At 40.1% G+C, this 14,577-nt stretch overlaps 1 protein-coding gene across 1 annotated transcript in view; it reads right to left on the bottom strand.

The window, feature by feature from the left end:
- Positions 1 to 14,577, bottom strand: part of brinp1 (bone morphogenetic protein/retinoic acid inducible neural-specific 1) — a 220,767-nt gene that overhangs the window by 77,002 nt on the left and 129,188 nt on the right. Inside the window, exon 5 of the mRNA XM_079606289.1 lies at positions 5,306 to 5,411. Within this exon, the coding sequence (XP_079462415.1) occupies positions 5,306 to 5,411 (106 nt within the window). The remainder of the gene's footprint in view (positions 1 to 5,305; positions 5,412 to 14,577) is intronic.

Here is a 14,577-nt window from a genome sequence, read left to right on the forward strand (position 1 = left end):
ATGTAATTATGACAAATATTCACTATATCATAATATTCAGAATTCTGAGATAAAAAAGTCATAATTATGACATGAAAAAAACATGCTAAATTTAAAAAAGTATGACAATAAACATAAAATTCTAAATTATTGACAAATTCTAAATTGATAAGTCTAAATTACAAGAAAGTCATAATTCTGACATGGAAAAATCATAATAAATATGTAATAATTATGACATGATTCAAAACTATGACATAAACCCCCAAAATGATGAGTTAAACAGTCATAATTACAACAAATGATTACCGTTCTCTCTCTCTCTCTCTCTCTCTCTCTCTCTCTCTCTCTCTCTCTCTCTCTCTCTCTCTCTCTCTCTCTCTCTCTCTCTCTCTCTCTCTCTCTCTCTCTCTCTCGTATATATATATATATATACTACAGGTCACAGCAAGATCTGCTCGCCAGAGATGGAAATTGCAAGAAAAGTATCGAATAACTGCCAAATATATATCAATTTGGCAGTTATTGGTTAAATGTCTTGTGATTGTGTCACCCCTGGCGAGCAGATCTTGCTGTAACCTGTAGTATTATCCGCCAGACAGACTCATACGCATGTATTTTCTCTGCATGTGTGTGTCTCGCCGCAGCTGTGCAACTGTGTGTTTCTTCCCTCAAACGTGTCAATACAGCAGATGTGCACAGACTCATATCCAAAAACAGTGTGTTCTGATAGACTAGAATTATGAAGACATAATGATCTTTTTTCACGTGTAAATGCTAAAAACGAAAACATTCCTGCAGTTTTTGTGTCTCCTTGTGATGTGACACACACGCAGCTGGATTGATGACACACTCAGAAAGTCATTTATGTAAATCCCAGGAGTTGCTTGACCCTTGGGGAGGTTTTGGGTCGGCCTAAACGTCTGTGATAAACTCAGCTGTCAGCACCCTTAAAACTCAGCGAACACTGTTCACAATTACAGCGAGATATCTGACCTTATTTCACTCTCAATCATCGTGTTCATGTTCATTACATTACGTTTTATTCTTCATGTCTTTCTTTGTGCAGCATTAATGCAACACTGAGTCACATAATAAAGCACTAAGTCACATAATAAAGCACTACTAAGTCTAATAATAAAGCACTGAGTCACATAATAAAGCACTAAGTCACATAATAAAGCACTACTAAGTCTAATAATAAAGCACTGAGTCACATAATAAAGCACTAAGTCACATAATAAAGCACTACTAAGTCTAATAATAAAGCACTGAGTCACATAATAAAGCACTAAGTCACATAATAAAGCACTGAGTCACATAATAAAGCACTAAGTCACATAATAAAGCACTAAGTCACATAATAAAGCACTGAGTCACATAATAAAGCACTAAGTCACATAATAAAGCACTGAGTCACATAATAAAGCACTAAGTCAAATAATAAAGCACTGAGTCACATAATAAAGCACTGAGTCATATAATAAAGCACTGAGTCATATAATAAAGCACTGAGTCACATAATAAAGCACTAAGTCACATAAAAAAGCACTGAGTCACATAATAAAGCACTAAGTCACATAATAAAGCACTGAGTCACATAATAAAGCACTGAGTCGCATAATAAAGCACTAAGTCACATAATAAAGCACTAAGTCACATAATAAAGCACTGAGTCACATAATAAAGCACTGAGTCACATAATAAAGCACTGAGTCACATAATAAAGCACTGAGTCACATAATAAAGCACTGAGTCACATAATAAAGCACTGAGTCACATAATAAAGCACTAAGTCACATAATAAAGCACTAAGTCACATAATAAAGCACTGAGTCACATAATAAAGCACTAAGTCACATAATAAAGCACTGAGTCACATAATAAAGCACTGAGTCACATAATAAAGCACTGAGTCACATAATAAAGCACTGAGTCACATAATAAAGCACTAAGTCACATAATAAAGCACTGAGTCACATAATAAAGCACTAAGTCACATAATAAAGCACTGAGTCACATAATAAAGCACTAAGTCACATAATAAAGCACTGAGTCACATAATAAAGCACTACTAAGTCACATAAAAAAGCACTGAGTCACACAATAAAGCACTACTTAGTCACATAAAAAAGCACTGAGTCACATAATAAAGCACTACTAAGTCACATAATAAAGCACTACTAAGTCACAATAAAGCACTACTAAGTCACATAATAAAGCACTAAGTCACATAATAAAGCACTACTAAGTCATATAATAAAGCACTGAGTCACATAATAAAGCACTAAGTCACATAATAAAGCACTAAGTCACATAATAAAGCACTGAGTCACATAATAAAGCACTGAGTCACATAATAAAGCACTGAGTCACATAATAAAGCACTGAGTCACATAATAAAGCACTAAGTCACATAATAAAGCACTAAGTCACATAATAAAGCACTGAGTCACATAATAAAGCACTGAGTCACATAATAAAGCACTAAGTCACATAATAAAGCACTGAGTCACATAATAAAGCACTGAGTCACATAATAAAGCACTAAGTCACATAAAAAAGCACTGAGTCACATAATAAAGCACTAAGTCACATAATAAAGCACTGAGTCACATAATAAAGCACTGAGTCACATAATAAAGCACTGAGTCACATAATAAAGCACTGAGTCACACAATAAAGCACTACTAAGTCACATAATAAAGCACTGAGTCACATAATAAAGCACTGAGTCACAATAAAGCACTGAGTCACATAATAAAGCACTACTAAGTCACATAATAAAGCACTGAGTCACATAATAAAGCACTGAGTCACATAATAAAGCACTGAGTCACACAATAAAGCACTACTAAGTCACATAATAAAGCACTAAGTCACATAATAAAGCACTGAGTCACATAATAAAGCACTGAGTCACATAATAAAGCACTGAGTCACATAATAAAGCACTAAGTCACATAATAAAGCACTGAGTCACATAATAAAGCACTGAGTCACACAATAAAGCACTACTAAGTCACATAATAAAGCACTAAGTCACATAATAAAGCACTGAGTCACATAATAAAGCACTGAGTCACATAATAAAGCACTGAGTCACATAATAAAGCACTAAGTCACATAATAAAGCACTGAGTCGCATAATAAAGCACTGAGTCACACAATAAAGCACTACTAAGTCACATAATAAAGCACTGAGTCACATAATAAAGCACTGAGTCACATAATAAAGCACTGAGTCACATAATAAAGCACTACTAAGTCACATAATAAAGCACTGAGTCACATAATAAAGCACTAAGTCACATAATAAAGCACTGAGTCACATAATAAAGCACTGAGTCACATAATAAAGCACTACTAAGTCACATAATAAAGCACTGAGTCACATAATAAAGCACTAAGTCACATAATAAAGCACTGAGTCACATAATAAAGCACTAAGTCACATAATAAAGCACTGAGTCACATAATAAAGCACTGAGTCACATAATAAAGCACTAAGTCACATAATAAAGCACTGAGTCACATAATAAAGCACTGAGTCACATAATAAAGCACTAAGTCACATAATAAAGCACTAAGTCACATAATAAAGCACTGAGTCACATAATAAAGCACTAAGTCACATAATAAAGCACTAAGTCACATAATAAAGCACTGAGTCACATAATAAAGCACTAAGTCACATAATAAAGCACTAAGTCGCATAATAAAGCACTAAGTCACATAATAAAGCACTGAGTCACATAATAAAGCACTAAGTCACATAATAAAGCACTGAGTCACATAATAAAGCACTAAGTCACATAATAAAGCACTGAGTAGCATAATAAAGCACTGAGTAGCATAATAAAGCACTGAGTCACATAATAAAGCACTGAGTCACATAATAAAGCACTGAGTCACATAAAATAGCACTAAGTCACATAATAAAGCACTAAGTCACACAATAAAGCACTAAGTCACATATAAAGCACTGAGTCACATAATAAAGCACTAAGTCACACAATAAAGCACTAAGTCACATATAAAGCACTGAGTCACATAAAATAGCACTAAGTCACATAATAAAGCACTAAGTCACACAATAAAGCACTAAGTCACATATAAAGCACTAAGTCGCATAATAAAGCACCAAGTCACATATAAAGCACTAAGTCACATAAAATAGCACTAAGTCACATAATAAAACGCTAAGTCACACAATAAAGCACTAAGTCACATATAAAGCACTAAGTCACATAAAATAGCACTAAGTCACATAATAAAGCACTAAGTCACATAAAATAGCACTAAGTCACATAATAAAGCACTAAGTCACATAATAAAGCGCTAAGTCACACAATAAAGCACTAAGTCACATATAAAGCACTAAGTCGCATAATAAAGCACTAAGTCACACAATAAAGCACTAAGTCACATATAAAGCACTAAGTCACATATAAAGCACTAAGTCGCATAATAAAGCACTAAGTCACATATAAAGCACTAAGTCGCATAATAAAGCACTGAGTCACATAATAAAGCACTAAGTCACACAATAAAGCACTAAGTCACATATAAAGCACTAAGTCGCATAATAAAGCACCAAGTCACATATAAAGCACTGAGTCACATAATAAAGCACTGAGTCACATAATAAAGCACTGAGTCGCATAATAAAGCACTGAGTCACATAAAATAGGACTGAGTCGCATAATAAAGCACTGAGTCACATAATAAAGCACTGAGTCACATAATAAAGCACTAAGTCACATAATAAAGCACTAAGTCACATAATAAAGCACTAAGTCACACAATAAAGCACTAAGTCACATATAAAGCACTAAGTCGCATAATAAAGCACTAAGTCACACAATAAAGCACTGAGTCACATAATAAAGCACTAAGTCACATAATAAAGCACTAAGTCACATAATAAAGCACTAAGTCACATAATAAAGCACTAAGTCACATAATAAAGCACTAAGTCACATAATAAAGCACTAAGTCACATAATAAAGCACTAAGTCACATATAAAGCACTAAGTCGCATAATAAAGCACTGAGTCACATAATAAAGCACTAAGTCACATAATAAAGCACTAAGTCACATAATAAAGCACTAAGTCACATAATAAAGCACTGAGTCACATAATAAAGCACTGAGTCACATAATAAAGCACTGAGTCATATAATAAAGCACTGAGTCACATAATAAAGCACTAAGTCATATAATAAAGGACTGAGTCACATAATAAAGCACTAAGTCACATAATAAAGCACTGAGTCATATAATAAAGCACTGAGTCACATAATAAAGCACTGAGTCACACACCTTGCAGATGAAGTTTGCTCTCGGGACTCTGAAGAAGAACCGAACTGACCGAGTCCAGGTTATCATACGTGCTGCAGCCGAGTGGTCCCGTCCGAGTCTCCGTCACCTGAACACACACACAGATCACATGAGAACACACTCCATTTCCTAGAAACATTTTAGGAGATTTGTTCTTTACTCAAGTGCACTTTCACTCGGATATACGGCACATTAGGGAAGAAATGACTAGCGCAACTTCCATTCCATGCTGACTTTAAGTACACATTTTAGTCCAGTTTAGTACAATGCACTAGATCTCCCTCAGATTTGACCATAAGTTACAGCTTGTGTTGGTCAGTGCTGACTCTGACCACAATATGATGCCGGAATTATGCATATGTGCCCGCCTCAAAACATATCAATACACAATCTGATATGAAGTAATTTTTACATTGAATGTACTCTACTGGTCAAAAGTATGGAGACACTAACACTTCTCATGATTTTATGTTTATGAATGAATGTATGAATGTGTGTAGTCTATGCATTGTGTGTGTGTGTGTGTGTGTGTGCGTGCGTGCGTGTGTGTGTAATTGTGTGTGTGTGTGTGTGTGTGCGTGCATGCGTGCGTGCGTGCGTGCATGCGTGTGTATGAAAGTATGTGTGTGTGTGTGTGTGTGTGTGTGTGCGTGTGTGCGTGCGTGCATGCGTATGAAAGTATGTGTGTGCGTGTGTGGTGTGTGTGTGTGTGTGTGTGTGTGTGTGTGTGTGTCTGGTGTGTGTGAGTGTGTGTGTGTGTGTGTGTGTGTGTGTGCATGTATTTGTGTATTTATTTATGTTGTATGTGTGTGTGTGTGTGCTTGTATGCGTGTGTGCATGCTTGTATGCGTGTTAGTGTGTGTGTGTATGTGTGTGTTTGCATGCATTTGTGCGTGCGTGCGTGCGTGTGTGTGTATGTATGTATGCATGTATGTGCATGTGTGTGCATGTATTTGTTTATGCTGTTATGCATGTGTGCTTGTATGCGTGTGTGCTTGCGTGTGTGTGTGTGTGTGTGTGTTTAGTTAGTAGAGCAACAAATATGCAGCATATGTCCCTCCTTCAATTGTTTAAAAGTTGGTAGTTGAATGTCTAAAGTAAGCAAAAAGATTACATATAAAGGTTTTAATTTGTGTTACATGTTTTGATCACTTCATAATCGGCATAAACTGACAATTGTTTATTTCACAGTGTTCTTGACTTCACTATTATGCCACAGTCTGGAAAACAGTAATGAAATGGCAATGAAAGTGTCTGTAAATCTTAAATAAGATTTCACAGCTTTACATCTCAGCCGGCACCTGCAACAGTGAAAATTAAACACAACATGTTTTTCTGTATTATTTAGAAAAACATATGTCGGTGTGGTTATTGCTTTTACATGGTTGCTAGCCTTGATGTGTCAGATCATAAAGTGTGCGCCTCCCGGAAAACTAAATCGATATGTTTCTGCTATGGCCCTGGGCGAAAATCATAAGACCTATTGCTTATAAAAGTAATAGCACACCTCTCTACAAGCTCCATGTTTGAGGAATCACTCTCGTGTGGGACGACTTACAGTGTGTGATAAAGTTTTGGGCAGAAGAAGTGTAAGCAATGGTAAAAGTCACTTGGCAAACACTATAACAAAGATGATTCTAACCTAAAATTGCAGTCTATTATAATTGATTCGATCATTATTATGTTAAATTCATGTTCCTGTAATCTAGAATCAGAATAAGTTCCTCTTGCAGCATCTCTTCTCTTCTCTGATGACGAGGGCGGGGCTTTAACCTGTCACTCACATGAGATCAGCCAATAGAAAACCACAACCATGCAACCAGCCAATCAATTACCCACAGACAAACACAAGCCCCGCCCACATTTGTTCTTGTTCCAGAAGCGATTCACTCGATATACGGGACAATACAGAATAAAAAAAGAAATAGCACGACTAACTTCATGGGGACTTTAATGATACTATTCAGATTCACACACAACATATCAAACTTAGTAGGAAGAGCTCTCATGCATAACCGCTCAAAGAAAATAATAATTTTGATTTTATATGTATTATTTGCGTGCACGTTTCACCTACTTCCGTGTTGTTTTTCTGAATGCTTGACTAGATATATGAGCAGAATTGTTTCCAGGTAGTTTGTTCACATGTTTTCTTTTTTTAGTTCTTGACTTTTTAGTTTCTGGATTCTAATTGAAACTAAATATGCACTTGGAACTATTATTTTTGTGTTTCTCACTTTCATTACTGCGGCCTCCAGTCTGATTTACAGTAGTTCTTTGACCTAAATGAAGTGTTTTGCTGTTCAGATATATCTGCGTGCTCAGAGGGTCACTTTAATTGCAATGATACCGCAGTAAAACTGAGCTTTAGTGCCTGTGAACAGGAGAACACACAACACGTCACAGCAACACACCTGAACACATCGTCTGTCCCCATTAGGAAAACACTGGAGAATTGACCATGAGAATTCACTCTATTGTTATAATAGCGGAACTAAAAAAAGAAAACATGTCATTTAATTATCCTGAGGTCAATCCAATGCCTCATGATTGTGTTTTCCATGGAACACCAAAGACATCGTTCTGAAATTTGCACATATTTAAATGAGCTTCTTGAACAGATTTGAGTAGCGGAGCCACAATAGAAAACCGAGTGCTCTTTTAAGTACTTGTACACAAATTACTGTAAAATTTACATTAACTTACTGGCAATTTTGGTTGACAGTAACCCTGTATATACAAGAGTACTGTAAATCATAAACCACAATTATACTGTAAAAGTATACAGCACATCTGTAAAAGCAGCAAAACAAGACCAGCTGTAATTTACAGTTATTTGTTACTGTTATTAATAATGCACTTCAGAGTTTAATGCAGATAATGTATTATTAATTAATGAATTAATTAAATTTATAAAATAAAAGACTTAAGTTTCTTAAAGTACTTTTTTTTCAACGCACTTTGTAACAATGTCAAAACTTTTACTTACAAGTGCATTTTATGTCATGTTTTGATGAAGTGCACTTGTTTGGATGTGTTGACTAACATACTAAAGCATAAGGTACTCGCTTATAATTTTAACTGTAGTTTGCTATTCAACAATATTACATTTAAAATGTACGAAAACTCCAACTTTATCATTACAAATGTGTAATTAAAATATTACAGTATGTTACTTTTATTAATCATGCACTTCAGAGTTTATAAAATAAAATATGTGTTTGCAGATAATGTATTATTAATAATATTTATAAAATAAAAGACCAACCTTCATTACAATGTTTCTTAAAGTACTTTTTTTTCAACGCACTTTGTAACAATGTCAAAACTTTTACTTAAAATGCAATATATGTCATGTTTTGATGAAGTGCACTTGTTTGGATGTGTTGACTAACATACTAAAGCATATGTAAGGTACTCATTTATAATTTTAACTGTAGTGTGCTATTCAACAATATTACATTTAAAATGTATGAAAACGGCAACTTTATCATTACAAATGTGTAATTAAAATATAGATTTAAATACATGACGTAAAAGTTTCAATAGAAATGACATTAAAGTATATTTCAGTTTACCATAAATGCTTGTTATTTGATTAAATACACTTTAATCAAATGTCAAAGACGATAAAGTATTTACGAAATTACTGTACATACAGTATAAAGATGTGCAACTTAAGTGGGTCAAAAAGCACTTTAAAACTTGGATAATTGCATTTTGTATAAATGCAAACTATATAGGCTACATTTGTATTTAATTGCAATTAGCATGCAGTTATGTCCCAGAAAACATTAAACTAAAATCGCACTTACAGTGCTTAGCATAAGTGAACACACACATGTTAAAGTTGACTAAAAAAGGGAAATAGAAAAATCATCGTTCGGAAATTGATCTTAATGCCTTAATTTAAAAAAATGTTGAAAACTCCAAGCTTTAAGCACACCAATTTTCTTTGTGAATGAATAATGTATCGCAAATAAATAAATGTTCTTCCTTAAAACACAGTGTGCATAAGTCAGCACACCCCTGTGTTAAATCCCCATAGAGGCGGCAGATTTATATGTTTAAAGGCCAGTTGTGTCATGGATCCAGGATACTATGATCCTGAGAAAGTTCCCTTGGCCTTTGGAATTAAAATATCCGCACATCTTCACACACCCGTCACCATACCTAGAGATCGGCATGGGGAACTTTCCATAAGATCATCTCTCAATGCAAATCAAACCAGATATTAGGCAAACTTAAATAACACCATGCCAATTTTAATTCCAGAGGCCAAGGGAACTTTATCAGGATCATAGTATCCTGGATCCATCAAAATAACTGGCCTTTAAAAATAAGATTATGGGAATTTAACATAGGGGTGTCCTGACTTATGTTTTAAGGAAGAACATTTTTTTTATTTACGATACATTATTCTTTCACAAAGAAAATTGGTGTCCTTAACGGTTGGAGTTTAAAAGTAAAAATTAAAATTGGGTCTGTTCCTCACAAGTTATTACATGACTTCAGCCGTATGTAACATTCGATAACAGTGTGAACATTCAGATAAATATCTAATAACTGCGTATTAATGACTGAATTTCATGTGTTAGCAAACTATTGCTTTAAACGCTCAGCGTGAAGCTCTGTAACACACGTCACTCGGCATGAAAAGGGAATAATCTCTGGAGTCTGAAAGCTTGAGGACTCTCTCAAACACACACAGACACACACACACACACACACACACACACACACACACACACACACACACACACAGCGGATTAAGAAATAGATTGCCAGAGTATAAAACGGAAATCAAAGCCCTGGTCTAATGAAGATGGAGATTTGTGGGATTACGCACAAATGCTGAAAAGCCGCACGACTTGATGCTCATTCAAGCTCACGCAGACAAACACAAAAACACGCATGTAAACATTTGACTTAAAAGACTGTAAATCTGCGAGCTTTGATTCCACCTGCCGCACATGTTCGCCGGTTAGCACAGGGCCGTCTGTCCGCATGTGTTTGTGTTTATGCAGCTTCAGCTTTTATCATTTATTCATTTGAAGATGCATGGCAGAAACGGGCCGACAGCTCCGATCAAAGCCGTGGATGTTTCGAGTTACAGGAACATTAGACGCTCTCGCAGCATTAAAGCACAAACTGTGTCTGGAGAAATCTGTGATGAAGCAGGGCATCATGGGACACAGAACTGAGCCTGTTTCTCATTACGTCTGTCACCTGTCAGCCTTATAATGAAGTTCTATTTTCAGCTTTTGAGGGACGTGAACCTCGGCTACTCAAGAGCCAATGATGTCTTCGTTTTATTTTTGAGCAAACGAGACATATATAGGCCGGTGCACAGTATGAGTTAAGTCCAAAAATATTGCTTGTCTACATCAGTGACAAACTCTGATTCTCATTTTCTTTTCACATTAGTGCAACGTCCGAATGTGACAAGACTGATGTTGTTATCAATGCCAATTGTGAATAAAAGCCAAAGATGTATATAGTGTCTGACATGAAAGAAAGATTTCTCACAGTGTGTCTTGGCTTTACACAAGATCTCACCGCTGTCATTTCACACAATCTGATAAGGAACAATTGACTGGAAAACAGAATATCTCAGAATATGATGTCTTATTATTATGACTTATTATTCGATACATTCCACTATGTGTTTAGTGTGCAATGCTACTTCATGAACATCTGGAGATATCTGCATCTTCTTTTGTTCATTACCATTAGATTTTGATGGTTTGCACTATAATTCTGAGCATGTTCCCCTCTCTTGCAGCGACTTCTCTTTTCTAATGACGAGGGCGGGGCGACCTGTCAATCACCAAGAGCTAACCACAACCATCCAATCAATTCCCTACAGACAAAATCAAGCTCCGCCCACATTTGTTTTGTTCTAAAAGCTGTCACTCGATATACGGCACAATAGTGACATTAGGGGAAAAAATAACTAGCGCAACTTCCGTTTCATGCCGACTTTAAATTGGTCTGACTTTAAACATCGCTTATTTTATACAGTTATAACAGTTTATACAGTTTATTAGACGAGTGAAGCTTGTGAGGTAACGCAGAACTGTTCACTCGCTCTACACTATCACACTAAACTGCATTTGAGTGTGTTAAAGTTATGTTATTAACTAAGTTAACTAAGTTCTGTTAGTTTGTCTGTATGAGATTAGCAGTACGCTAGATCAACATTAGAATAACATACTGATCATTTTCTAACATTTCATCATGTTGAGCTATATAACATTGATTAGTTTTATGTACATTTGCTCTTCTGTCTAATAAAGCTCATGTCTCTGTAGAGTGGAAGTTAGTCGCGGACGCTAGCTCTCGGCGTCTCTGTCGAGTGGAAGTTAGTCGCGGACGCTAGCTCTCGGCGTCTCAGTCGAGTGGAAGTTAGTCGTGGACGCTAGCTCTCGGCGTCTCTGTCGAGTGGAAGTTAGTCGTGGACGCTAGCTCTTGGCGTCTCTGTCGAGTGGAAGTTAGTCGCGGACGCTAGCTCTCGGTGTCTCTGTCGAGTGGAAGTTAGTCGCGGACGCTAGCTCTCGGTGTCTCTGTCGAGTGGAAGTTAGTCGCGGACGCTAGCTCTCGGTGTCTCTGTCGAGTGGAAGTTAGTCGCGGACGCTAGCTCTCGGTGTCTCTGTCGAGTGGAAGTTAGTCGCGGACGCTAGCTCTCGGTGTCTCTGTCGAGTGGAAGTTAGTCGCGGACACTAGCTCTCGGCGTCTCAGTCGAGTGGAAGTTAGTCGCGGACGCTAGCTCTCGGTGTCTCTGTCGAGTGGAAGTTAGTCGTGGACGCTAGCTCTCGGTGTCTCTGTCGAGTGGAAGTTAGTCGTGGACGCTAGCTCTCGGTGTCTCTGTCGAGTGGAAGTTAGTCGTGGACGCTAGCTCTCGGTGTCTCTGTCGAGTGGAAGTTAGTCGCGGACGCTAGCTCTCGGCGTCTCTGTCGAGTGGAAGTTAGTCGCGGACGCTAGCTCTCGGCGTCTCTGTCGAGTGGAAGTTAGTCGCGGACGCTAGCTCTCGGCGTCTCTGTCGAGTGGAAGTTAGTCGCGGACGCTAGCTCTCGGCGTCTCTGTCGAGTGGAAGTTAGTCGCGGACGCTAGCTCTCGGCGTCTCTGTCGAGTGGAAGTTAGTCGCGGACGCTAGCTCTCAGCGTCTCTGTCGAGTGGAAGTTAGTCGCGGACGCTAGCTCTCGGCGTCTCTGTCGAGTGGAAGTTAGTCGCGGACGCTAGCTCTCGGCGTCTCTGTCGAGTGGAAGTTAGTCGTGGACGCTAGCTCTCTGTGTCTCTGTCGAGTGGAAGTTAGTCGTGGACGCTAGCTCTCGGTGTCTCTGTCGAGTGGAAGTTAGTCGTGGACGCTAGCTCTCGGTGTCTCTGTCGAGTGGAAGTTAGTCGCGGACGCTAGCTCTCGGCGTCTCTGTCGAGTGGAAGTTAGTCGCGGACGCTAGCTCTCGGCGTCTCTGTCGAGTGGAAGTTAGTCGCGGACGCTAGCTCTCGGCGTCTCTGTCGAGTGGAAGTTAGTCGCGGACGCTAGCTCTCGGCGTCTCTGTCGAGTGGAAGTTAGTCGCGGACGCTAGCTCTCAGCGTCTCTGTCGAGTGGAAGTTAGTCGCGGACGCTAGCTCACGGCGTCTCTGTCGGGTGGAAGTTAGTCGCGGACGCTAGCTCTCGGCGTCTCTGTCGAGTGGAAGTTAGTCGCGGACGCTAGCTCTCAGCGTCTCTGTCGAGTGGAAGTTAGTCGCGGACGCTAGCTCACGGCGTCTCTGTCGGGTGGAAGTTAGTCGCGGACGCTAGCTCACGGCGTCTCTGTAGAGTGGAAGTTAGTCGCGGACGCTAGCTCTCGGCGTCTCTGTCGAGTGGAAGTTAGTCGCGGACGCTAGCTCTCGGCGTCTCTGTCGAGTGGAAGTTAGTCGTGGACACTAGCTCTCGGCGTCTCTGTCGGGTGGAAGTTAGTCGCGGACGCTAGCTCTCGGCGTCTCTGTCGAGTGGAAGTTAGTCGTGGACGCTAGCTCTCGGCGTCTCTGTCGAGTGGAAGTTAGTCGCGGACGCTAGCTCTCAGCGTCTCTGTCGAGTGGAAGTTAGTCGCGGACGCTAGCTCTCAGCGTCTCTGTCGAGTGGAAGTTAGTCGCGGACGCTAGCTCACGGCGTCTCTGTAGAGTGGAAGTTAGTCGCGGACGCTAGCTCTCGGCGTCTCTGTCGAGTGGAAGTTAGTCGCGGACGCTAGCTCTCGGCGTCTCTGTCGAGTGGAAGTTAGTCGCGGACGCTAGCTCTCGGCCTCTCTGTCGAGTGGAAGTTAGTCGCGGACGCTAGCTCTCGGCCTCTCTGTCGAGTGGAAGTTAGTCGCGGACGCTAGCTCTCGGTGTCTCTGTCGGGTGGAAGTTAGTCGCGGACGCTAGCTCTCAGCGTCTCTGTCGAGTGGAAGTTAGTCGCGGACACTAGCTCATGGCGTCTCTGTTGAGTGGAAGTTAGTCGCGGACGCTAGCTCTCGGCGTCTCTGTCGAGTGGAAGTTAGTCGCGGACGCTAGCTCTCGGCGTCTCTGTCGAGTGGAAGTTAGTCGCGGACATTAGCTCTCGGCGTCTCTGTCGAGTGGAAGTTAGTCGCGGACGCTAGCTCTCGCCGTCTCTGTCGAGTGGAAGTTAGTCGCGGACGCTAGCTCTCGCCGTCTCTGTCGAGTGGAAGTTAGTCGCGGACGCTAGCTCTCGCCGTCTCTGTCGAGTGGAAGTTAGTCGCGGACGCTAGCTCTCGCCGTCTCTGTCGAGTGGAAGTTAGTCGCGGACGCTAGCTCTCGGTGTCTCTGTCGAGTGGAAGTTAGTCGTGGACGCTAGCTCTCGCCGTCTCTGTCGAGTGGAAGTTAGTCACGGACACTAGCTCTCGCCGTCTCTGTCGAGTGGAAGTTAGTCACGGACACTAGCTCTCGCCGTCTCTGTCGAGTGGAAGTTAGTCGCGGACGCTAGCTCTCGCCGTCTCTGTCGAGTGGAAGTTAGTCGCGGACGCTAGCTCTCGCCGTCTCTGTCGAGTGGAAGTTAGTCGCGGACGCTAGCTCTCGCCGTCTCTGTCGAGTGGAAGTTAGTCGCGGACGCTAGCTCTCGCCGTCTCTGTCGAGTGGAAGTTAGTCGCGGACGCTAGCTCTCGGTGTCTCTGTCGAGTGGAAGTTAGTCGTGGACGCTAGCTCTCGCCGTCTCTGTCGAGTGGAAGTTAGTCACGGACACTAGCTCTCGCCGTCTCTGTCGAGTGGAAGTTAGTCAC

Source organism: Phoxinus phoxinus (assembly GCF_949152265.1).
Source record: "Phoxinus phoxinus genome assembly, chromosome: 3".
NCBI lineage: Eukaryota > Metazoa > Chordata > Actinopteri > Cypriniformes > Leuciscidae > Phoxinus > Phoxinus phoxinus.